This window comes from Pipra filicauda, unplaced genomic scaffold (assembly GCF_003945595.2).
Source record: "Pipra filicauda isolate LSUMZ 115617 unplaced genomic scaffold, ASM394559v2 scaffold63_size3267554_pilon, whole genome shotgun sequence".
NCBI lineage: Eukaryota > Metazoa > Chordata > Aves > Passeriformes > Pipridae > Pipra > Pipra filicauda.
The window spans coordinates 1,209,677-1,235,617 of record NW_024104798.1 but is presented as its reverse complement, the minus strand read 5'-3'; the positions used below and the strand labels follow the sequence as shown (position 1 = coordinate 1,235,617).

Genomic DNA, 25,941 nt, shown 5'->3' with positions numbered 1-25,941 from the left:
GTTAATTTGCAGCTCTGGGAAGGACTTAACAAAGCATGAAAATTTCATTCCATTTGAAAAATGGGAAAACAGTAAATAACATAAATGTGGGCCAATGGGATATTGCCTTCAAAGGGGCAAACTGACACACAGTTGTGGTGGGGTGACTGGTTGGATGCCAGGTGTCCACCAAAACAGCTCCATCACTGCCCTCCTCAGCTGGCCAGGGAAGAGAAAATACACTGAAATGCTTGTGGGTTGTCTTCTCTCTCCTCTCTCTGGCTGTAATTGCTGTTGTGCTGTTTTCCCCCCCTTCTTAAATTCATTGTCCCAGAGGTGCTGCCACCATCACTGATGGGCTTGGCCTTGACCAGTGGCAGGTCCATGTTGGAGCTGCTGGCATTGGCTCCACTGGATGTGGGGGAAGCTTCTGGCAGCTTCTCACAGATGCCACCCCTGTCCTGTAGCCCTCTGCTACCAAAACTTGGCCACAAACCCAGTGCCGTAGTTGTCAGTATAGACACAGTTGTTTTATTCTGGCTGTGATTTGCATTAAATTGTTCTTGAAAGTAAGGCTGGTTTCAAGCAATAGAAAACCAAGTTGTGCATTCCCAATGATCCCTGTATGGGAATACAAGACTATCCCTGATGAAACCTGACTTTACCTCCTAAAGTGTTTGGGACTCACTTGTAGGCCCTTAGTGGAGTGACAATACTACAGAAATACTACCTAGTAAGACTCTTAGTAGGGTTATGCCCATAATGCAAACACTAGATTGAAGTTCATGTTCTGCCACTGATTTGATGCTTGACAAATGACCCTTTTGTGTTTTGTTATTCACTTTGCTAAATTGAATAATCATTCTTGCTCACCTTCCTAAAGCAGTTTGACATCCATAACTGCAAAACAATCAACAGAGCCATGCAGAACTCCAGCTATATAGAGTAACTTTACAGAAATCTAAACCCTGCAGCAGCACAACAGTCACTTCATCTATAATTTCACCTAATATGTATTTTGGGGTTGATTTAATTTTCTTTATGGCAATTTAACTTCAATATTGGCATAATAGTATTAAGTTTTAAGCATCATGTTTGTTTTGGGGCATGCTTATGCATTAGTATCCTGCTTAGGCACAGTGGAAGTATTGTTCTTTCACCCTGAAAGATAAATTCTTAAGAAGATATTATAGACATGAATGCCATCTATTATGAATAGAAGAGCACTTTGTGTTTCTCAGCAAAGGTCCCAGTTAGCCCAGGTGCAATGAGAACCTGCCCCCATCCGAACACCAGATAAATGCATTGCACAGAGGAAGGATGAAAGAGAGAGAAAAGATTCACAGTCTGCTGAAAAGCAAACCAGCTTCCTCTCTCCCTAGGAGCTGCACACCCCGGCCCTGCTGAAGCTGTGGTATCTCAAGTGAAGCAGCATTGCCAAGGACAGGTATTTGCATATGAGATCTTTGCTCTTTAGAACCAGTGCTATAATTACAACAGAGCTGAAACCTCATAAGCCGCACATTTCTAACAGCAGAAGAGAATATCTCATTTTTACACCTGGAAAAATAGAAGCAAAGTCATTGCAAAGAGATGAGTCCTGCTGTTTACTCCCTTCATCAAATCATGGAGTGATTCCTCACTTGTGAAACCACAGTTCCTCAGCAACACCTCCTAACCCACAGGGGCTGAGGCTATAAATGTAGCTTAGCAGTGGGTTTATTCTAAGTTGTTTTTAATTGTTTGTTTGTTGGTTGCTTTTTTTTTTGCCCAAAGGACTGTTAGCAAGCCTACTCCTCTGTCGAGCCATCCCAGCCATCTGCCAATGTGGGCTCAAAAGAACATTCTTCAGGGCCTTATCCAATTTATTGTATCTGATTCATTAAAGCAATAACTCTTGACATTAAGTAATTGCTTTGAGTTTGGCAGCTGCATAATGACCTGGGACTTAAATTTCTAAACCAAGCTGAAATTCTTGTGTTTATTTTATTAAATCTCACATTGCCTGAAATGAGCAGGGGTCCTGGCAGCCCACTGTGAGCAGTCCCTGGTGCAGCAGTCCCTGAGCAGCTTCGGCAGTTGTGACAGAGAAAAGCATGCATGGAAAAACCTCTTTTCTGGCTTATCTGGTCTGTTGGAGTTAATGGTGCTCTGCTGGCACAACAGGAGTGGTGTGATTTTAGCTGGGAGTGATAAGATGGCATCAGAATTATTAAGGCATCAGTTACCAACAGCATCCTCAAATGTCCCGGGCCTTTGAGTTGTGCCGTGCCTTTGTTTATTGAGGTCAAAGCTCTGGGGAAATGCCATGAATCAAATTTCCTCTGGCATTTCTGAAACGGGGGGTTCCTGTCACCCGCATGTGGAAAAATAGAAGCAAGTAAGGAGACAGGACAGAGCTGAGGAAGGTTTCTTGCTCTCTGGATTGTGAAGGGGAACCTCCTGAGAGTCAGTGCTGATACACAACCTCCTCAACATGGAAACAGAGCCCCATTCCTGAAATCCATCTTCCTGCAGCACCAAACCCCCAAACTGAAGAAAACAACAAAGGCCAAACAGGATCATTTAATAAGTCCTGAGTGGGGACCCTCCAGGGTCTTTGAACCCCAGAAGGGACCAACCCCATCACTCACAGGGCTGAGCAGGCACAGGGCATCTCTGATCCTTGACACCATCCAAACTCCTCTGTGATGAGACCTCCTTGCCACCCTCCCACCCAGCCCTCCCTCCTCAGCTCTCTCTGGGACTGTCATCTGTGTGGGTACAATGGTGTGTGGCAGAGGCTCTTCCCACCCCTGTGTTCTGAGATTATCTGCTCTTAGTATCCTAACCATGCCAGGAGCCGATCTGGAAGATGAGGTGGCATTAAAATATTTCTGCTGCTAATAACTGAAGCCCAGTTGGCTTCAAATGTTCCATTTTACTGCACCTTTCTTCGCAATGTTTATGAGCTTTAGACTATTTATAAAGGCAGATAAAGTTCAAAGGAGGCCTTTTAGAGCTGTTGGTTCTCGTGCTGGGAACTTAATTGGAAAAGTGCAAAGTCCTGGGACTCAAAGCCCATTGCTTTTGTACCTGGCATAGAAAGTTACCATAAATGTCCCACACTGTCATCAGTTGATCTCTGCTGTTGGCACTCAGACCTGTCACACCCTCCCCTGCCTGAGTTATTCCACTCCCCTCTGACTGAAACCCTGGCAAGGCTGATTCCTGAGTCTGCAGCCGTATGGGAATGTTGTTTGCAGCTGGACACCTGCTGCCTGTGAGACCCTGTGCCAGATGTTCCCAAGGGGAGATGAGGAGCCCTTTGTGCTGGTCCCTTCCAGTACCTGGAGGGAGTCTACAGGAAAGATGGGAGAGGGAGTTTTTACAAGAGCAATGTAGTGACAAGACCAGGGATCCCTCTGTAAAGGGAAATGAGGCCATCTCTGTGTGTGCTTCCCTCCCTTGTGGTCTGTTAGGGACCCGCTGTCCATCCTAGTGCTGGAAAGTCAATGCTCTCCCACGCCTTGAGCATCAAACTAAAAGAGAGTAGGTTTAGATTGGATATTAGGAGGAAGTTCTTTTCTGTGAGGGTGGTAAGGCACTGGAAGAGGTTGCCCAGAGGAGTTATGGATGCCCCATCCTTGGAAGTGTTTCAGGCCGGGCTGGATGGAGTTCTGAGTAATCTGGTCTAGTGGGAGGGTGCACCCATGGCAGGGGGTGGAACGAGATGGTCTTTAAAGTCCCGCCGGGGGTGTGCGGGGCAGCGTGACGTCACGCGCGGCACCTCTGCCGTCAGAGCCGCGTGACGTCACGGCGGGGGCGGGGCGGGCAGGGAGGGGGCGGCAGGTGGCGCCCGGCCGGGATGGGATGGGATGGGATGGACGGGGCGGGCCGCGCTCCCCGCGCTCCCGGCTGACAGCGGCGGCCCCGGCGCGGCCCTGCCCTCCCGGGCGGCGCGGCGGGAGGTGTAGTGCGCGGCGGGCGGAGGCGGCCGGGCCGGCCCCGGGGCGGACTACAAGTCCCAGGCGGGGCGGGCGGCGGCGCTGTGTGTGAGCGGGGCCGAGCCGAGCGGGGCGGGCGGCGCGGCGGGGCTCGCTCGGCGCCGCGGCCGTAACCTCCCGTCTCTCCCTCTCGCAGCGGCGGCGGCGGCGACGATGCAGGCGGAGTCGGGGATCGTGCCGGACTTCGAGGTGGGCGAGGAGTTCCACGAGGAGCCCAAGACGTACTACGAGCTGAAGAGCCAGCCCCTCAAGAGCAGGTGGGGCGGCGGGGCCGGAGCGGGGCGGCGGGTGCCCGCCGAGCATCCCCGCGGGCGCTGCTGCGCAGCGGGGCGGCCGGGAGCGCTCCTGCCATAATAGCGGCGTTGTTGGCGGAGGGCGGGCCGGGCCCGCGTTATGTAAAGGGCATTGTTGGCCGTGCGGGCCCGGCTGTCCCCGGGGCAGCCCCCGCCGGCCGCACCTGCCCCCGGTGAGCGCCGCGGCCGAGACCCCCCGGGCGGGGCCAGCGCGGAGCTGCGAGGGGGTTGCGAGGGCTTGTGGCATCTGAGGTTGTTCTTGGTGGGCTTTTTTCTTCGTTTTTTTTCTTCCCCCCCTCCTTTTTTTTTCTCCCCTGACTTTGAGAGTAGGTTTGTTACTTGCAGTTGCTTGGGGATTGGAAAGTTTTGGTAGGTAGGTCACTTTCTTCCTAGAGTGTTTTTTTTTTTTTTTTCGCCGAGATAGACCCTGTTTGCTTATCCGGAGCGGCTGCGTCGCGTAGATATGGTCTGTAAAGGGAAAGGAGGCGGTTTCTGTGTGTGTTTCTCTCCCTTGTGGGCTGTTAGGGACCCGCTGTCCGTCCTAGTGCTGGAAAAAGAAAGTCAGTGCTCTCCCGCGCCCTGAACATCAACCTTGTCAGCGACGGCACGTTTCTCCCTCCTCTTTTTTCATTCAACGAACCCTCCATTTCACCTCAGTGCTCTCCTCTGCTGAATATAAGGTCATTGCTGCAAGTGTATTGTGTTTGTAATCACGTCTGTTGTTAGCCTTTCTCTATATTCATATTTTGAACACTGCTCTTTGTACCTCTGTGTGCAGTTGAAAAATGAATAAGAAGATAAATATTGAAAAAAAAATTGTGCTAGAATGACTTTAGGTTGTACCATCTGTCAGACTCACTTCAAAGTAAATACGGGAATTTTTGACGATCCTCTGAATGTTTTAGAAACACTGAAAGTCTTGTAGTAAAAGATGTTAAAAATTCTCTCACTGTCACAAGGGCTGGAAATCTGGGGCCACCTCCTGTGGCCTGTCTTCACAGTAACCCTGCCTCACACTGAATGTATGGTACTGCTGAGGAATGTTGCAGGTAGCGGTGATATAGAGACTGAGGGGCCATCCAGCCAAACCAAAGTTGCCAGAACTCCTTTGCTGCAAGGTTATGCAGGGAAGTTGCCATTATCAAGGTAATTACCTGGGGGCCAGGCTAATGTGCAGAGAAGGGTTCATCAGCAGTGGTGGGTGGCAGCTGGGAGACCCACAGGGCTTTGGGTTCAGTGCCTGTGTTGCCAGTGGAGTGCAGCAGTCACGACAACTGTGCTGTGGTCCAGGAGCCCTGTTTGCACCAGCTGCAGGTTCTAAGTGGTGTGCAGGAGTTCTCCCTTTATGGTTGTCCACTTTGTAGTCAGCAGTTTGTGTTTTCCTGGTGTGAGCAGTGGAGCATAGAAAGCAAGTCTGCGTTGGAGCTTAGATGGCAGGTCTGCATTTGACCTTGCACAGATGTTGCAACTGCTTTTAATTCCTATGACTTGGTGCTCTGGGACCTGAATGTATCACTGTGTCGTTCTCTCAGGGGGATGTCAATAAACTCTGTAATGAAACACTGGAGTATTTGGCTGTCTCGTAAATGTTGTCACTTAAAATTTCCCTATACTGAATTTCCCTGGTACATCCTTATTTGATACTCCTGCAGAACCAGCACTGCCCACCCTTTGGGTTTAAGGGGACCCCTGTGTCTGTCATCCTCACAGCCTGCTGGTGCCTCAGGCCAACATCTGTCCTGATGTTGGGTAGGGGAAGTGACCAGCTTGCCCCCCTCTGCCTCGTGTCCCTCCACACGTACCCACTTCTATGAGAAGAGGGAGCCCTGAGGGTGGAATAATAATCCATGGTTTTTCTGGCAGACAGTGAACTGACATGTTAACCTCAGCATGGAGCCTGCCCAGCTCACGTACAGCTCTTACCTCAAGGTAGAGTCTCAGTTGTCTTCCTGGTCTTGTGGGAGATGAAGATGCAAAGGAGTCAAGGGCCCTGCTGGGTCCGTATAAACCTGTCCCTGCAGCCAGGCTGATAAAGCTTGATGATAACAGGAGGCAGAAGTTGCTCACAAACCTGTTTGCTTCATGATCATATCTCAGAGGACTTCTGTAGTCCTTCAGCTTTGCTGAGGCCTGAAACCAGTCTGACTGATGATTATCGAGGGTATCCAGCATCACCCTGCTGCTTTCTCTTGTGGATGTAAATCAGGAGTAATTGCAGAGCAGTGAGTAGAATAGCAGCAGGTCAGCGTGGTGTAGTTGTGGGACTGTGGCCGTGGGAATTGCTTTCTTACCCTCTCCACAGCCTGGCTCTGGAAAGGTGGCTGGGGAGCAAGTAAGCCAGAGGCAAGAGCTGATGTTAGGAGCTGAGTCTAAACAGCAATCTGCTCTTTTCCCTGGTGAGAACTGCTGATTTCCTAGCAACATTCAGGGCTTTCTCTGATCTTGTAACTATAAGAGGTGAGAAGCACCCTTGGCTTACCATAGCAGCTGAAATTGTGAGTACAGAGAAAATCCATCCCACTTAGAAACAGGTAAGAATGTCAGTGCTTTGAACCAAGAAAAAACATTTTTGTTGCCCAGTTTAACTCAGCCCTGCTGATATTGTTGTCCTTCACTCAGTGAAACTCTCCTATTCGCTTCCTCCCAGATTGCTTGTTTTCCAATACATGACATCCAGTTAAATGTTTCTCCTCTCCAGTGTGCCCTCACAGTTACTCCATCCCTATTTCATAATTCAAGTCTGCAATCCAAAGCCGCAAGGGGTCCAATAATAAAAGGTTTTTGCAGTAAATACTGTACTAACTTGGGCCAAGCCACAATTGAGTGCTAGAGGCCAAGTTAAAATGTAAGCCCAGCAAAAGCTTTAATCATAGGGGATGGAAAGAATACATGGGGCCGAGATAGATCAGTTCCACCCGTATTTCCCAAACCCCTACGACTCATCAGAAGTTGGCTCCTTGGGCAAAGCCCTACCTACATTCAAGGGTTCTCTGGAATTTGCCATGGTTGAATCTCTTTGAAAACTGAGATGATGTTTCAGTTGCTTTGGTTTCTCCAGAGTCACTTTTCACTGTGGGAAGAAACTGGACTTTAAGACTAGCCAGTGAGACAATGAGATCTGTTTTTTTCCCCTCATATTCATACTTTGTTCCTCTCCTGCCATATTCACAAGAGATAATAGTTTTAATCTATAAGTACATACACTTAAATATGTATGTGTTTGTGTAATGAACAAACAAATAAGATTTCTTTCCTGGTACAAGCAGTGTACAATGAAATCGATGGAGTTTTATTACCAAAAGTAAACACAGATACTGACATGTCTGCACGCAGTCAGCAGAGTGCTGGAGGCTTAAATTACATCTGTCATATTGCTAATGTAGATTCTTTAAATCATTTGACTTACTGTAGGGATGTTTTGGGTATCAAACTGGTGTCTGGAGGTGAAGACTGTACAGCCTGCCTCTGCACAGGGCAATCTGAACTAACCCAGGTGCGCCAAATGCAGCAAAAAAATTCTATATTCAATTGATTTTTCTCTGTATTTTTTTGTTCTCTGCAATGTGTGCCCACTTGGATTGTCTGTGAGACCTCGCCAGCAAATTATTGTCGATTGTTGTAATTTACTGCCTTGCTCTTAATAAAGCCTGCAGGTAAATTACTGCTATTTGTGCCCTTTTCTGTTGCCTGTATTTTCAGACTGGTTAAAAAGCACCCAAATGATGTAGTTACCAAAGTATTTTTAGTGGAAAAAATACTAGGAAATGCATTTAATTTGCATGATAGTTTCTTAGGCAGCTTATTTTTGTTTTATGAGCAATGGCATTGAGATGTAGAGTTTGTCATTATTAAAGCAGTGATGTCTTTATAAAATTCTCATCATTCCTACTGTCCAAAGGCCTTTTTTTTCTTGCAAACCTTCAGTATTCTACTTATATCAGCCAGTGCCTTATCTCTATCCATTTAGGATCCTCTATAAAGCACTCCTTTTTGTTTTTTTCCTCTTTTCTAGTGCTGTGCTAAACACTGAAGTCTTGATTTAGTTAAAACTTCCCTTTTAATACACAGTGATTATTGAGGAAATAATAATTTCACCAAAGAGGCACACATTTTTGAAACGTGGGCTTACTCTGGAGCCAAAGAGGATTCTTCTAAAGTGCCTTAGTGCCTTAGCCTGCAGATGATCAAATTTAATTTTGTAAATGAACTTTGCAGCGTGATTGAATTTGAACTTGATTACATTAGGCTTAACATTGAGTTTGTGCCTATTGGAGGTAGTCTTTTCATATTACTGCTATTTATGGATCTTATTCAAGTGTTTTATATTCTGGTTGGGTTCTGCAATGCAGTTTGTTCAAGCTACTGCTTATATCTGTTCCAGTTGTGCAAGAAGTGGAAAATATCCTTTATTTAGAACAGGTCACATGTTCTTGCATCCAGGAACCGCGTCTCAGTGTGATTAAAAAAAAAATAAAAATGTATCTTGGAGGAACAGATTTAAAAAGTTCCTGAAATATTTTTCCGTCTGTTACAGAGGAACATTACGTATTTTAAACTGAAAGGTAATAATAGCTGAGCTTAAAGTGCTACGTAGGCTAGCACTGCCTGAAATCAGTGGTAAAAGTCTTAGCCAACGTCAGTGGGAGTAGAGCTAAGCCAAAAGTATGTCTCTGAAATCTCTCCGGTAACATTTTTGTGAGTGAGTCAATAATTCCATGTTTATTCTGCACCTCAAATTCGCTTCACTGGGAAGGAAACCCTCGCCACATCTTTTTGTACTTTTTTCTCTCTGAAAACAGTCTTAAAAGAAAAGGCTGCAATTGGAGTGTCGATGTATAAACATGTGGAGACAATAAGTGGTATTTCCGTATATTTCTTTACACAGGGAACTGGTGCTGCTCCATGTCTGTAGCAGAGCATTTTCCATGGTGAGAGATCCTGGGTGACCTTTTCTCTCCTGCAAAACTCTCACTCTGTTATTTGCAGTAGGCCTTTGCTATTTAGCAAGGAAACAGAAATAGCCCATGAAATTCAGTTCAGCATTTGCTTTGATACGAACTATTGAGCGTCACCTTTTTGCTTCCCTGGCCTGCTTTCCTCGGGAGGGTTTTGTTTGGCTGCCAAGCTGATCAGAGAGGGCACAGATATTTTGAGGCCGAGCTGGCTGCACTGACTGTGCATCTTTTAGCAAGCACATGTGTTTTCTTTTTATTTATCAGACTGCTGGCTGCGTTAGTTGTGTGTAAGTACATATGCACTCTGCTTGAAATAAATCCATACCTTTCTGGTGAGCAGGAGGCTTCCCTATCCTGTTATTGATTTACAGAATCCAGGTGATAATTTGAATCAATATATTCTGTCTCTTAAATGGCTGAAAATAAGACTGTGCAGCCCTGTTGGTGGATAGCTGGGCTGCCCCTGGTACTGCTCATTTCCCCACGTGTGGTGGAGGTAATTTCACAAGCTGCTGGTCTAGAATTTTTGGGGCTGCTGTGAACTTACCCATTGTCATTAACAAGTCATTGCAGAGCCTTTTTTGCACTGTGTATGCTTTTATTTGGAACTTAGGGCAATGCACCAGAGGTCCTTCCCAGCACGGTGGTAGGCAGCATGACTAATTCCTACTGTACAGTTTGGTTGGGATCTAGAAGAAAACTGGGAAGCGGGAGCAGAGGAGACTTGCAGATGTGCTATTTTACAAACAAATTCAGCCTCTTACCACGTTCTATGATTAAAAGTTTAATGGAAAGAAATCTGTACAACTGCTTAAAAATGAGGGTACAGGAGACACCCGTTCTGACACTTAACTATGCAGTCCTCCTGTTTCTAGATTTGCTTTCCAAAGCAACATACTTTAAGACTTTGAAACTGAAACAGAAGGAGCAATTTTCTGTTTACTTTTCTGCTAAAAAAATTGAAATTGTGTGTTGGCTTTTAATTGTCTTCCGAGAACGATCTGCTCTTTCGGTGTTGAGAACAAAATGAGAGTCCAACTTCCATTAAACTGGTCAGGCTCTCGGCCATTATTGTCTGTCTTGTTCTATTTTGGATTCAAGAAGTTTTTGAAATGTACTGACTGTAATGTTTTTGTTTGGGGAAAAATACACTGTCTTTAGTATAATTTTTTGCTGGAATGAAGACAACATGATTAAGCAGCATGGCATAGCAGATTTTGCTGGACAGTTAACTGTTGCATCACTATCATATCATACTAGAACTGTGATTTTTCTTTTTTTTTTAAAATTTTCTCTAGTTAAACAGTAACAGCACAACTAGTGGCTTGTTTGTAGTTTTACACTTCATTTCATACTGGGGAAAAAAACAGCACGGGAAAGGGAATATTGTTGCATATTCATGATATAACAATGCAACTGCTTCATCTGCAACAGCTGTAAAGAACTGACGCTGCTTTGAGTGTCAAAATTGAAATAGTCAGGCTCACTGGAACCTAAGTCTTGAAAGATCAAACCTGTTCTCCAGCCCATGTGCAAGGTAGAAGTTCCATGCTGTTTTCAGTGTTAGGCACCCCAAGGATCTGCTCGCTGTGGGTAGGCACTTGCAGTTTTGGATGCCTTTTGAAAGGCTCTGTCCCAGTATCTTTGCCCAGAATTTCAGTTTGTGACTTGTATAGGCCCCAGTCATTGATGTCTGTGGGCTTCACCAGAGAATAAGTGTTTCACAGAGGTCATAGTAGTGTCCAAGTGCAAGAGGATAGTGTGAGTATCACTGGTACAAGCACAAAAATGGTGAAAATGGCTAAGGAAGGCTTGCAGTACAACTTCCAGCTAATACTTCAACCACTAATAGTGCCTTTGGATCGAGCTCATTTTTTCTGGTAACATCTCTGCTGCAAGGGCTGCTGTAATGTTTGTGTTAGCAGCTTTCTGCCAAGCATGCAAGCCAGGGGCTGGTGGTTTTTAGCTTTTTTTCTTCAGTGGTGATTATGTAGAAACGCTCTGTAGGCTCCCCCCACCCTGACCTGCTGCTCGCAGCTGCTGCATGGACTGGACTGGCAGGTTGAAGGGCAAAAATGTGTTCCTGTGATATATAATTACTTCTTCCAGCATGAGCCAACAGAGCTGCTTGCTGTGATGATTGTTACGTATACTGCTATGTAAAACAGAATGCAAGTGTAATGTAGGGTTCGGGCTAGTATTTTAATCTTGTAATTAACAGCCTCTAACAGTAAACAAGTTTTTTTTTTTTTTAAATCAGTTCCCATGAAGATTATTCCTTTACAATGCAGGCAGACGTACATCTGCAGATGTGGAGTTTATGAATTCTGTGTTGCTTGCAGAAATGAGCATTGAGAACAACCAAATGCCTTTTTTTCAGACCCTTTTTCTCTCGCTCTAGAACACCACAGGTACGGTGTCAGGTGGCTGGAGACCAGTCCTGCAGTTGGTATTTCATAGGGACATTACGGCTGAGGGAAACAGCTGCACTGGAGACGATGCAGCTGTTCCCACCTCTGGGAAGAACTGGATTCATCCTTCTTAACCGCTCCCCCAAAAACGGTGATCTAGAGGCACAGGTACGTCGCACCTCTGTTTGTGCTGCTCTTCTGACACAAAGTGGGCACAGACCCACCCGGACCTTCTGTTCAGGCTGGTGTGGCTGGGTGGAGCATGCTGGGGGTCTGCTCTTCTCAGACCATCTTGTGAGACTGACTGTGAAGAGACCACTGAAGTTTTGGAGGGTTGGAAGGACGTTTGTATCTGTTCAAACCTACAAAAGCAATCTTTGCGTGCAAGAATTATGTGCCTGGTTTGGCCTACTGTTACGTTAAATAGTTTATTTGTGGTGAATTCTGAGGAAATTCAGGTGAATATATTAGTATTTTGGGTTCCTGAAAAGATGTTGATCATCTTTGAGGTATTTAGGCACTGGAAGCTTGCCAAGTTTAATGTGTTTAAAGCAGCACTATGATAACATAATATATAGCCTGTAACCCAAATGCTGAGACACTGCTTCTTTTCTTTGCAAGGACGTGACAACACAAACTGCAGAATGAATGGAGGAAACCTTGTAGGGCAGAGACTTTGGGATCTGGAGATCTAAGAAAAGTAGTAGGAAGTGGGAACAACTAGCTTGTCCCAAATGAAGGATGCTTGGTAGAATGGAGATGGGAACATTCAATGATTGTTACTAGCCTTACTGCCAGGCATCCTGTTGTAACATGTAAACACATGAAGAAAATAGGAATGAGTGTGATCCTTTCTGGAGGAGAAACAGCTAGCTAGAAAACTTGGGATTGGAGGTAAATCAGTTGGGAACTGTTTCAGGGTGAGAAGATGGGACCAAACTTTGGAAGCTGTCAGATGGGGAGAGATTGGAATGTGGGCAAGGGGGATGTGTGGTCATGGAGCTTAACTGGGAGGTTGGAATAATGTCATAGAGATGGAAAAGGATCATTGAGATATCTGAGTGGGAGAGCCTGGCTGAACATGTTTTGCGCACGTTTACTGTTTCCTTTCAAGTTTCTTTGGGCTTTATCTAAATAAAGGAGAGAGTTTGTATAAAGTATGACTTTGGAAATGCTTTTTCTGGATGTGTCTCTGCATGATAATATGCAGCTGTAAAACCAAATTAGGAATACAAACTCCTTCTATAATGTTTGTGAACTTCAACCTGGATAAATAACAGTTGCAACCTGAGAGAGTGAAATCAGAATAATATTGACATGTGTACACTTGCAGGAGGGAACGATCTTACAGAAAAGCAAAGGGAAAAAGACTCCTATGGGCTGTTCATTGAAAGCTGGAAGGAGTTCAGGGGGGTGTGGGTCTCTTGCATTGTGTCCCCTGGGATGCCATTAACTGCTGTGTTTGGGTTTCTGCTCTATCTAACAGGCTTTCTTTTATTTGTACTAAATATTTACAATTCTGTCCAAGCTCAGACAGCTAAAGGCACATCCCAGATGTCAGTCTGTCCAGCGAAGCCACAGGCATGGCTCAGAAGAGTTGCTGAGACCATTTATTTATTTACTGCTGTTGTAACACGAAGGTTGCTATCTGATAAATAATTATTCCACCCTTGGAGAAGGTACATTGTAAATCTGTTAAGCTGCTCCTTTGTTTGTTGGGCTTGTGCATAATGAGTTTGGAATTTAAGATTAGTAGTGTGCTGTGCAAACTGCTCATTTCGTGACCTCATCCCCCGCTCGGCTCGCCTGCCTGTCCACCTGTCACATCCTGTTGGACACTTAGGGCTGTATTCATTAGGGGAGCTTTGGGTTTAGCGTTGCATCATCTCATTTTTATGTGTTCTGCTGCCTAGTGGAATTTAAAAAATAAAACAAACATGAGGTGGTTGTCTGGGTTCCTTAAAGAACTCATGAGGGAAAGGTGGATTCAGAGAAGGTTTGTGAGCACCGGCCTGTGGAGTGGGGGATTGGTTGAGTCAGGCAGGGAAGGGTGCAAGAGGCTGGTGTTGGTGCCAAACGCTGTCCCTTGAAGATTTGGTTGTTGGTTCTAGGTGAGCTGTTGCTAAACCCTCCTCAGAGTGACGTGCCCAAGGCAGGTGTGCTCTTACAGAAATGAGGAAGAGCAGGTAGTGTGACATCCCCCTACCCCAGCTTTATCCACTCAGCACATAGAAGTTTGGAGTTCCAATCCTGACTGTGGCTCAAGACAAAGGATTGAAAGTGCCCACCATCCTTTGGAGTGCCCAAACCAATAAACTTCTTTGAGGTGTCTTTTTTGCTGAAGCTACTCCGTTTTGCCTTGTATAGTATTGATTGAGCCTGATAGGGGCAGGAGTGACTTGGTGTAACACTTGGAGTGACTTGGAGTGAGTATTTGCATGGGATGGTTCTCACCCTCCTCCAGAAAATAACTCCTTGTACAAAGTGGAACAGCTCTACCAGGAGGCAAGTAAGATGTGCTCAGAAATTAGGTAGTTTTCAGCTCCATCTGTTTCTCAAAAATTAGTTTTCCAAATCTCTGTAGTTGAGGTCACAGCATGAAATATGGGGACCTGCTTGAAATAAGAGTGGTGATATTTGGGGCAGAGATAGTTGGATGAAGGGAGGAAGTCTTTAGAGTTCTGGGAACCAGAGAGTCCTGAACTGTTGCAGGAAGGCACGGAATTTGAAGGGTGATATGAACTCTCATGGCCAAAAGGCCTCCGAGAGTGGTGTATGTTGGTGAGGAAGCTTCAGGCAAAGGTGGATATTAAGAGTGACGACAAGTATATGTTATTTCTTAGGAATGCTTAAATTTTTAGGAATGTGAAATCATTTGTGGTACAGCAAGAGAAGCTTGAATCTGTGAAGAAGTGAGTTACAAAGGAGTAATGTGAGTAAGGCAGGGGATGAAATAAGATTACGTCTGTATCATAAACTTGTTTTTTGATTTAGCTTGTTGCATAATTTACAGTTTCAATCTAATTGCAAAACTATTCTGCAAGTGATAATTTGGTTCCCAGCTAATGCAGCTTTTGATGCTGCACAAAGCTGTACTGTAGGAGCTGTGAGCCCTGAAGATGCTGTGGACCACCAAGGACTTTGTGATTTTTGAGTGTGTTGAGTAATGTAGAAAATCCTGAAATGGATCTGCCTGTTTGAGGTTCTCAAAGGTCGTGAAGCTGCCCCTGCAACAAAAACAGGGCTGAATGGAAGGGGCCTGGTGCTGCTGCACATTTGCAGAGCTGAGGAGGGTCTTGAACGTTTTTGGTATTTCCCAAGGGAATCAACCTCCTTACAGCATCTGGGAGAGATCCCTCTGAGCAGGCAGTAATTGTTCTCTTTCCAAAGGAGTCCTTGTTCACGGAGGAGGGTTAATTATCCCTCAGTTAGCCTTACTAATGAAGGTGCTTGTAAGAGTTGTGCTGGGGTACCACGATCTCCACAGGACAAAACTTCCCTCCTCTGTGTGTTCAGTGGTCTCTTGCTCTGATCTGGCAGGTGTGTTCTTGGCTCTCAGTGGGGATCTTTAGAGACTTGCTCTTTGAAACTGTTGACCATTTGGGCTTTTGCCTTGCAGCACCACTTGAGACTATAAATAGACCTGCAGAGGAACAGGTCCAGTGATCTTGTGTTCCCGAATGCTGTGCCGAGTGTCGCGCTGGGCACCAGCTCTGTGAAAGGAGGCTGGTGAGAAAAAGTGGCTCTTGCAGTGAACTGGAGCACCTCGATGGTGGCTTCATCAGCAGGTGATCCCTCCATTTTCATACCCAGAGCTTCTTCTGGGCGGCTGTTTTGGGTAGGCACAGAGACAGGGACACATGGACGCTGACAGGTCCTGCTCTCTGCAAGGACTGCAAGTAGTGCAACGTTCAGCAGGTCCTGGCAATGGTCTTGTCTCTGCTCTCCTGACTGGATGATGAGGGAAACCAGTAGCACCGCGTGGAAAAACATTAATGACCTATAGAAGAAATGCTTTAGTGATTTCTTACAGTTTAAGAAACTCAGTTTAAGTGCTGGGTTTGCTCACTTGCCTGTTTTCTCCTATTATTTTTGAGGTGTACTCTGGGCTCCAGGTTTATGTGGCTATTAGTATCCTTCCCTGCCAGGGTATAACTCCTGTCCCGTTGCTATGAAACATTTTAGTGAGATGCCATGAGATGCCATGGAAAAGGGATAAATCCATCTGTAACTGGAGAGATTTTTTTTCATGGCTCATCTTTTGCTGATCTTTCTGATCAGTTTTCTGATTCTGCTGGTGGTGGATTTGAATGATTTCAGATGTTGTCATATTATTGTGTGATGCTTGTTTCCCATCTGTAATTTAGTTCCTTTGCATTGAGATTTATTAAATAGCACAGCATAGAAAATTGCAGTATCTGTCCTCGTCTCTTTTCAGTGGGTTCGTGTTTTGCGGCAAGGACTTTCACAGCTCTTGAAATTCTAAATCTCTAATCACTATTTAATCTAAGACAGTTTCCCCTGTATTTAAAGAGCCACAGAATCAGGCTATGCTGTGGAGAAAATAGCAAATTTGCTAAATTTGGCTGCTTGCAGAGTCATCCAAAGTACATGAGTTATTCAGTAGGTGCTGTTTGGCTTCTTGTGCTATAGGGAATGCTGGGGTTTGGGGGTTTGGTGGTGGGAATGCAATTCCTCCTTTCTGCATGTAGCACAGGAAAAATTAATGGTTGCACTAGGAGCTGTGTGCAATTTATTTGGTGGCACTTAGAGCTGCAGAGCGCCCCTGACAGCAGAAAGATGGGTGCTCTAGAACTGCAAGATGGTATTGATTGTGCTGCATTTCTGCTGGAACAAAAATATAATGGGCTCAGCATTTGCACTTTCCACTTGTGTGTTGTTTTCTCTTTATTTTGTGTATTTACAAAATGCTATGCTATGCAAACTGCTAGTTTGGTATTTGCTGTGGAATGAAAATCATCTGGACAATTTTACTGAATTTTATCGAAGTTTTTGGGAACAGGCTCTTTTCTGTTCCCTGGCATCTTTTTTAGATGAAGATGAGAATTTGAGTTCAAATTCAGGGAGATGTCTATGTGCTGGAATTTTAGAAACAATCTGGGCTTGTTTGAGGTTGTAAAAGTAATTGAAATATTAAAATAATATGTAGTATCTCCCAAAAGCATTCTTCCTGAGCAAATGCCTACATTGTCTGTCCTCCCCCCCAAAATGTACTTTAAATCCTTGGTGTAGTGGGAGCTGCAAGATGAGAAAGCATCCAGTGTTCAGGTTGAGGCTATTTTGAAAGAGATCACCATTAAATGCCAACTGAAGTTAAGCATATGTTTAAAGATCTACCTTGATTAGACCTCTGTCCAACACAACACTTCCATATAGTCTTTATTTCAGAATACTTAATAATTCAGTTGGTTTTGTACTTGCAGATTTGAACACAAGAGAGCTCTACCCTGATCCAACAGGCCTTAAGCATGTGAGCTGTGCTGCTCGAGACTGTGCTTTGGTTTCAGCTCTTGGTTTGAGCTGAAATCCGTGTTGTTGGATTGGGAGAAGAGTGTTCAGCATATGGCAGGCTGTTAAATCTGATGTACTTCTGAGCCCGACACTGTGCTTTTAATATGTTCCACTTTCATTGAAATACTACTTAGAAAAGTAAAAAATCCCACTAGAAGAAGATAAATGCATAATCTTTTCAACATGAGATGCAGAATTAACTGACTTTCCGTATAGTCTATTTAGCAGAGGATGTGCACTATCAGCTGGGTTTTTTGTTGTTTTTCTCCCAAAAGACTTAACTGCCCATTTATTTCTGATGTCCTGATGATATCGTTTGAGATGAGTATTTAGATTTGCATGTACTTATATCACGAAGAACAGTTCCTTTAGCCCTCACATGTGTGTTTGCCTACTGTGATAGCAAGTGCTTTTGTGGCTCCTCTGGAAAAGGAGCTGGATGTGACCACAGCTTTCTGGATCCAAACTGGGCTGTTCTCAAAGCCAACCACAACACTGTCAAGTCTGCTACTGGGTGTCACATGGGCAGGATCTGAGGGTTTGGAATAGGGTTATTTCCAACATTCTGAAGTTTTTCCCAGTGGCTTTACAGGCTCACAGAGTCATTGAGGTGACACCTCTGGAGATCATGTCCAGCTCCATTGCTCATCGTTGAGTAGTGGCTCAGAGGCATGTCACGTTGGGTTTTGAGTATCTTCAAAGACAGAGGCTTCCTAACTTCTCTGGGTGACCTGTTCCAGTATTGGACCCTCACAGTAAAAAAAAGTGTGGGGTTTTTTGTTTGTGTTTTGGCAGGGTTTTTCTGAGTTACACATAGACTGTTTTCTGACTTCTGTATCACAGTGTGGAGTATGCAGGCGGCTGCACAAATTACACTCGTTCAGCTTTGCTTTTTGAAGTAGGACAGGGGGTTACGTTTCTTATCTAAACTGTTGGGATTTACCCTAAAAGCAGTGGATTGTACAGGTTTAGTTAAAGACCTCTTGGGCAAAACTTCTGTGTCCTTTTCAGTCGTGACTCAAGGTTTTCTTACTCCTCTTGATTCAGTCTTGTTCGACACGAACTAGTTTTCAACTCTGCCATTCCCCACTGTGGATGGATGCAAAGCACCCTTCAACGTAACGTTGCATTTAATAAGCACTTCAGTGCAGAGGTTGTGTCCAGTGCTGCAAAACTATGCCTTGGTGTTGTTTGTGCAAAGCATTTGACAGATGCTCATCGCTTGTGATGTTATCTTGGCTGTTTAACATATAATAATTCCACGAGGCTGTGACTAAAATATTCCTGCTCTTTGATGCACCAGCACTAACTTGTCTGCTATGAATTCATACACTGAATTTGAAATTACTTCTAAAATAGTAAACATGAACTTTGGCCATTCCATGCTCTGGGATAAATCTAGAAACGGTTCCTCAGTGTGCTACGGACAAAGTGCCTTTTTGTGGCCTGTAGCTGTTTCTGTTCATCAGGACAGCATTCAATGCACTTCAGCCAAGGTATATTAAATAAATATCACATGGAATTGAGTATCTGATCTTGAGTTGGGACTGATCTTGTCTAGACTGTCTAGGACTACTTTTCAGTTTTGCGCAGATTGCTTTTGGCAGCTTCAAGTGCCAGCAAATCAGAGATCTTACAGAATATGTTCTTTAACTTAAAGAAAAGTTTACTAGAATGACTGGAAAAGTTTACTTCAGAGGTTTCTTCCAGGGTAAAAAAAAAGTGTAGCAATTAAAAATCTTTAATGACACTGCCAATAGCAAGTAAGAGTCCAGTCCTAGGCCATAGCAGTCTTACTTGATTTACTTGGTATCAGATATTGAGATGCTACAGTCTCCAGTCTGTGTTTTCTGAGACTGCATTTGTTTCTCTGTATTCTCAAGCTCTGACATGTTTGGATGATTGGAGTTGACTGGCAATAGCATAACGTCAAATGTAGAAAATAAACCATGTTTACTGCTCCAGACTTTGTTCCTTTTGCATTTACAATAACTGTTGAGAAATAAGCAGAAAGTTAGAGGTGGTTTCCCAAAGTAGCAGTTTCTGGGGAAGAGGCTTGGTTATGTAATAACATCTTGAAGCTCCAGATGAACCTGAGACCCAGTAGACTCAATGGTCCTTCTTACTTCAGGTTAGTAGATGAGGATGATGTCTACATTTATGCAGTCCTTTCAGGATTTTCCCATGTAAATGGGAGTACCTTTGGATGGTAGACAGTGGACAGCAATAGCTGCACTCTCAGTGTGCTTATGGCATAGTTAGCTGTTAGGTGCTTTGGTGACAGAATTAACACTCTGTGAATGCTGAATGTTGGCAGATCTTGACAGTAGTTTTTGCCTCTGGATGTACTACCTGAAGTGAGAGCTTTTTTTACCCCATTGCTTCTTCCCTCCTTTATTTTAAGGCTCAATGGTGTGTTCCAGGCAGGTGAGAAGCAGATGGGGGGAGAGGTTCTGGACATCTGCTTACAAGGCCATCACAAAATGCCATTGGAGTATCTCACTTGAAATGCAAGATTCTGGAGCAGGAGGAATCCTGTCACCTGGATCCTGGGAGGTCTCGCTGTGTGAGCTGCTGCTTGAATAAAGCTGTTGGGGCAGTCTAACTCTGCAATGCTTGACTTCAATTAAGTTGTCAAGTTTAGCATTGCTTTAGGCATTAATAGAGTTTTACTCTCACTTAAAAATCTGGTTTAGTAATTAACCTCCATTTTATTCTGGAGTTCAGAAGGTGCTCATTTAGTGCAGCAAATCTAATGTCATGTGAATTAAAACATGAAAGATATGCAGTAATGAGAAGCTGAAACAGGGTAGTGCAGAAATTTGATTATATGCAGTTTATGGGGAGCTGTGCTAAATGCTGAGTTCTTAATGAAAAGCGTTTTGAAGGCACCGCCTTGCCTCTGCATTTGCATGGTTAAGGGATGTTCTGAATTAAATTAGGAATTAGTAATGGAGTCAGGATTTCTAATGTTGCACACTGACTTTTTGTTGCACTTAGGTTTACTGTACAGCTTTTTGTGAAATCTGGGCATGGGATGGCTGCGACAGCACAGCTTCCAAAAGGTGTGAGGCATTTGCAGAGGTTGGGAGAAGAGTGTACAAAGATGGAGGGACACCTGGTTCAGCTCAGTGATACGGACTAATAGTTGAGATCCCCTTCTCTGCTGGAACTGAGGACTGAACCCAAACTCCAGGATATTCTGCAGAGTTTATTGTGAGAGAGGCACAGAAGGGTGGTACATGGAAGGAGAGTTACACCTGCAGACAACAGAGTTCCTTCACAAAAGTTGACCTGGTCTTTGTGATTTATTTGGTAGTGCCCATATTTTACATCCTACCACAGCCATTACTGTTACAAAGAAAAGTCCCCAGCTCCTCTGGCAAGAGGACTGTTTAACTGCTCTCAGCACTCTGTACAGCTGTGTGCTGCAGCAGAGCTGCTGTGCAAGGGCAGAGGTGTTTAATTTCCCCCAGAAAGTGTCAGGTTTATTGCACGTGTGTGTGGAGTATGTACCAGCTGGTAAGTCCCGTGCTTTTCAGGGCTGGACTGCTGGCATCATACCAGTTCATACAGGCTGACTTGCCTTTGGATATAAGGTACAGGCCTTCAAAAAGCCTGGAAAACTGCACCAGTTTCTGCTGCCCAGGAGTTTTGGGTGACCTCAGAGATAAGGGGCAGCTTTCCCCTTTTCTACTGAACATTGTATGTGCAAAATGTTGATTACTCACCTTTTTTTGGTCAGGGAATCGGAGACTGTGGAAGAGCTCCTGTTCAGAACATGAACATGAACACAAAATCATTGCAGAGCAATGCTGTCTATCATGCTTTTGCCCTGTAATGTGCATTCCTATATTGAAGTGCACTTTTATCAATTATTTGTCATTGTCTACTTCAGTAGATGTCAGAGGCAAAGATGCAGGAGGTTCGGTGTTTTTTCAGTTATCTCCTCTGTAGCTTAGGTATGTGAAATCAGAGGCTTTGTCTTCTCTATCATTTGAGCGATTTAAGGGAAAAAAATAGCCTCTTATCACTTACTTGGCTACTTTATTTCCAGGGCAGTAATGTGGGGTAAAAGTTCACCTTACAAATGCTGGCAGAAGGACTCTGCACTAGGCGGGGTGTGGTTTTGTGCTCCACCTGATCTCCTTTGGCTGCTGCTGGAAGGTCTGGCCCTGCCCATCTGTGCCTTGAGCCACAGTCCTGTCAATGAGCTGGCTGCTAAATGGCTGTAAGGAGAGTTGGCTTATCTTGCTGATTCAATGGGAAAGGACCACACATGCTCAAAATAAAAAATTTTCCATCTGCTTACAGAACTGACTGGTGCTATGGCCACACAGTTACAAGACCCGACCCAGGGGAGGGTTGAGAGCCAGACTGTGGGCAAGACTCCTCCTGCTGTAGCAGCTTGCAGTTATGTTGGGTTACATGGAACTTGAAACCATACTGCTGACCTTACAAAAACATGATAAAACTGATGTGTGAGTTGTATGGTTGCTGGCCTGTGGTTGTTTCTTTTTATGCGGTTGAATGTCTTAAAATCAGCATTCCAGCAGAAAGTGTGACAGGTACCATGCTTACAGCCAGCAGATACCTTTACCAGTGAGTCCAGTTTGATGTCTTTGTGACTGATTCTTGACATACTGAATTTCTTAAATGAATGAGAAGCATATGCCAGTGTTCTGTTAACCTGCCAGGCCTCTCTCTTCTTGAGCTTTATGCTTACTCCATAGGAACCATGACCCAAATATACTGGCTCACTGAGCTAATCATCTTACAGCTCAAGCATAGTTTAGTTAATTCTGACTAATAATTTACTGCTGTCAGCTCTGCTGCAGTAGTTATCTGTGTGCAAAGTCCTGGTTTGTAGCAAATATCACGTAATGCAGGTTTAACACAAACCTCTCTGACCACAGACTAAGCTAAGCTCTTTTAGTACACCTGGACTGTCCTCTCACAGCACACGTGGCTGCTCTGGCTGCTCAGCTGCTGAATGGCAGCTTGTTTAGCCGAGGGATTTTGATGGGCTGCTGGAGCTCTCCTGCCACCCCTGAGGCTTGGAATCCTTTGCATTGACTGCAGCCGTAATGTCCAAGTCTTCCTGTGTTAATCCATTTTCCGTGGAAGACAGAAAATGTAGATAGTGGATGAAACGGGGTTAAATTCTTCCAGTGAGTAGCTGCTGCTGGTAACTGTGGACTAGTTTGACAGGGTTCACATCTGTGTTAACTTTCAGAAGACAACATGAAGCTATTATGCAGTTACTACCCACTCCAGGATCTGCACATCAATTAGGAGAGGCTGCTTACTCATGCTCCTCAAAAGTTGTGCCAAAATAGCTATTACATTATGTCAGAGCCCATATTTTCATCCTGAACAATTAATCAGAATATAAACCTTGTTTCTCCTCAGCAGCTTTGAGTATAGACCGACGACTGATACAGGGTGCTTTGGAGGTGTTCTGGTTGCAGAGGGCTCCTCTGTAGTTGGCACACATCAGGGAAATTATGATGAAATGTGACATTATTTTGTCAACAGTATATCTGGGAAGCTCCAACAACAACGTCTTCTGTAAACAGCTTTTGTCTGTGTGTTGTGACTTATTCTGCTGTAACACTAAGGATCCCTGCTGGGACCCGGTGTCCTGTGCTGCTGGTAGGTGCTGTGTGAGCTCGAAGGAAGGTGGTGGGCTGCTTCACAGCAGATCTGCAGTCTGAGAATAAGACATGAGAAGCAGATGGCTAAAGGGGGAAACAATGAGGCAGAGCTGTCAGTGTGATGGGATGGAGTCCTAGTGCACCCAGTGCCTTGCTGTTGGCAAAACCCTGGTCGGTGTCCTGCCCAGGAAAGAGCTCTTGGCAGACTTGGTGGAGGGTGGCAGGGCAGGTACACTTGGAGGTACCTCTGAGGAGGTACCTTTGGAAGTGGGATAAAGCACTGAGCTTTTATCATCATTGGAGGAATGTGGCATTTCTGGTGATCAGGTTTTCTTCTTGAGCGTCAGGAACCCGTGGGTCTGGATCCCAGCCCTGTTCCCTTGGGTAGTTGTGGTGGTTCAGTATGGTCCAGAGATTCACAATAGCAGGGCCTTGGACAGGTGTAGGATCTCAGTTAAGATGTGACATGCAAAGGAAGCGATGTCTGTGGTGAAGTGACAAAACCTGTTGTAATGAAACCAGAAAAATATTGGCTTCTGGTGTTAGACAGGAACCTGGAGATCTGTCTCGTGGCTTTCCAGGCTGCCCTCCTATAGGAGCTGCCTGATAGTGCTGTCCAGGAGCATCTTTTGCAGGAATATTTGTACTGTGCAGCATCCAACTTGAATGAGATTCTACAGAGAAAACAGTACCATCACACTGACGGGAAGGCTAAGCTCTGTGCTGTAATTCTTGATCCTAATTCATGGTTTTCTGTCTGTTTTGCCAAATACCTTTAATCCAGGGAAAATGATAACTCAGAAAAGATGGTGTATGATAAAAATAGAAGCACTTGCTCCAATTCCTCCATATGTTAATGGCTGGATTTTCAGGCAAGAGATTCCAGTAAGGTGTGCCAACAGTCTGAATACCTGCATGTGCTGTGGCTCTCTTTCAATGAAAAAGCTGTTTGGGTTAGAGACAAGGGTGAAGTCATTGGGAGTGTTTGGTATCTCTGTGAATTTTATTAGAAGAAATGAAGTATCGTAATTCCTGAGGTACTTGCAAGGTTCTTGCTTTAGAAATCCTGTCTTGCTTCCATTTATTTCTTCTCCATTGGAAAATTCATGGTGAGTGCATAAATTCATTGCGTTGGAGGCCATCTGGAAATAGCTACATCAGGCTAAATTATACATTACATTTGATAAAAACTTTTCAAAGACCCTTTCTCTGGGGAACGGGAGGATGGAAGCCTGGAAAAAGGTTTAATAGGAAAAACAGACAAAGATTAGGGTTCAATAAATGGGAAACTATGGTAATGTTTTCATTCAAAAAAATACATAGGCAGAGAAGTTAGATGATGATTGAATACAAATGCTGAACCATCGAAATGATCCCTCACAAATGGCTGTTCTCTTGGTTTATTCTATCTTTTACCAGTTAATGTTTATGACTTCAAGATTCAAACCAGTTTTCCATTGTTGAACAAGATACCTGCTTAGATTAAAATAAAAGCAAACACAGGAAATGCAATAATACAGGTTTCTAGGGGGAAAAAATAAGCTTAAACAGGTAGTAAACACATGAATTTGGTTGCTCAGGAGGCTGTGGAAGTAGCTGGTACTACTGGACTTAAAAGATCATGGACAGACCAGGTACTGAAGGGAACTGGACTGGGGTTACTCTGTCTCTTAGTTACTGTGGATGCTGGAGGGTTGCAAGCGGAGCAAAGCTTAGAGAGTAGCTGGACTTGAGACATGGTACTGAGCTGGATGGACTATGACTGTGATTATTCCATGAATTCACCCAACACCTGGAATTTGGGTACCAGTCAGCTGAGCTCTGGCAGGTTGGATGTCTAGTTCCTTCTTTCTCTCGTTTCAAATCCGGGAACAACTTGTCCAAGTCTGGACTTATGAATCATTGCAAATGCTTGATGTGTTGGCAGCTCTGTGCCACCCAGTTTCACACTGTTCTGCTGCTGTAATTTTAAGAAACTATTGGAACAGTGCCCTCCCCCTAAAAAAGTATATCCAGAGATCTGGGAACTAATGTATGCAGCCCTCCCCCAGTTTATTTGTACCAAGCTGTTTGGGTAGGCCTTGGTATTAGTTTTAGCTGCAGAGCAGGTTTTAGTCAAGGAATCAAAAGCTTGGATATGGTTTACTCTGAGAGGATAATTGAGCCAGTTAATCCAGAATTGATGGGAAAAAAAAAAGCGCATCTAAGTTGGGAGAATTCAGTCCAAGACATCAAAATCTCCTGAGTCCATAAAAAAGAGCTTTGCTTTACATAGGGTATTAGTCATTATCCTGTCAGTCATGGTTTTTAGTTTGATTTAAAATTTATTTAGAGGTCTGTCATGCCAAGTTGTGCTCATCTTGGCACGTACAGGAGACTCCTTTATTCTCCTAATGCATTAGTTCAGTTGAAAAACTGAAATCTGTACTTCCATCAACTATTTTTCATATTTTATTTGACTTGCAAAGGCAATGTCATGATGTACTTCACTCTACATGTTAAAACAACTTAGTCTAGTACTTCTAAAAGGCTCCTGTCTTTAAGGAGCAGATGCCTTGTGAGGGGGATCTGCTTCCCTTGCTTTGGCTGAGGGGTCAGTAGACTTTCAGCATTTATACTTTCAGCAGAGAAGAAATGAGGAGTTATGGAAGTGAGTGGTTCTCTCCTGACTGGGTACTTTATGCACTTTGGTTTTTCACCCCACATCCCTGTAACGCCTTGACCTTTTGCTTTCTGAAGCAGACCACAAGTTACATTGCAGGTTAGCCTGGCCAGAGGAAGAGTTTCCATTTTACAGAGGGGTGAAGTCAGGGACAGTGTTTCATCTGGAAGTTGTGAATTGGCCATTCCTTCAAATCTAGAGGAACAACCCCCTTCTCCAAAAACTTAAACCTTTTTCCAGTATTTGAAAAGTTGCCTGTTTGCCTCTGCTAGTGTTTCCTGCCTTTTCTTTTTCTCCATTTCTGCAGTGTCAGGAAGAAAAAATAAATCTGTAATCCAAGTAATATTCTAAATATAGAAGTGCTAGTTTACAAATGAGAAATCTTTCTGATGGCTTCAAAATGGGTTTTGTAATAAAAGGAAATGTATTTGACACTGCCAGAATTTACAGTCCCACCAGAGACTTG

At 44.3% G+C, this 25,941-nt stretch overlaps 1 protein-coding gene across 6 annotated transcripts in view; it reads left to right on the top strand.

The window, feature by feature from the left end:
- Positions 1-3,936: 3,936 nt before the first annotated feature.
- The window catches only part of MITF (melanocyte inducing transcription factor), a 104,048-nt gene continuing 82,043 nt past the window's right edge, over positions 3,937-25,941 (top strand). For 4 of the 6 annotated variants that reach the window (XM_027722949.2, XM_039388355.1, XM_027722946.2 and 1 more), the window contains exon 1: positions 3,937-4,222. In XM_027722949.2, the coding sequence (XP_027578750.1) occupies positions 4,119-4,222 (104 nt within the window). In that variant the 5' untranslated portion in view covers positions 3,937-4,118. The remainder of the gene's footprint in view (positions 4,223-25,941) is intronic. The other 2 variants (XM_039388353.1, XM_039388354.1) reach the window with 2 other exon arrangements.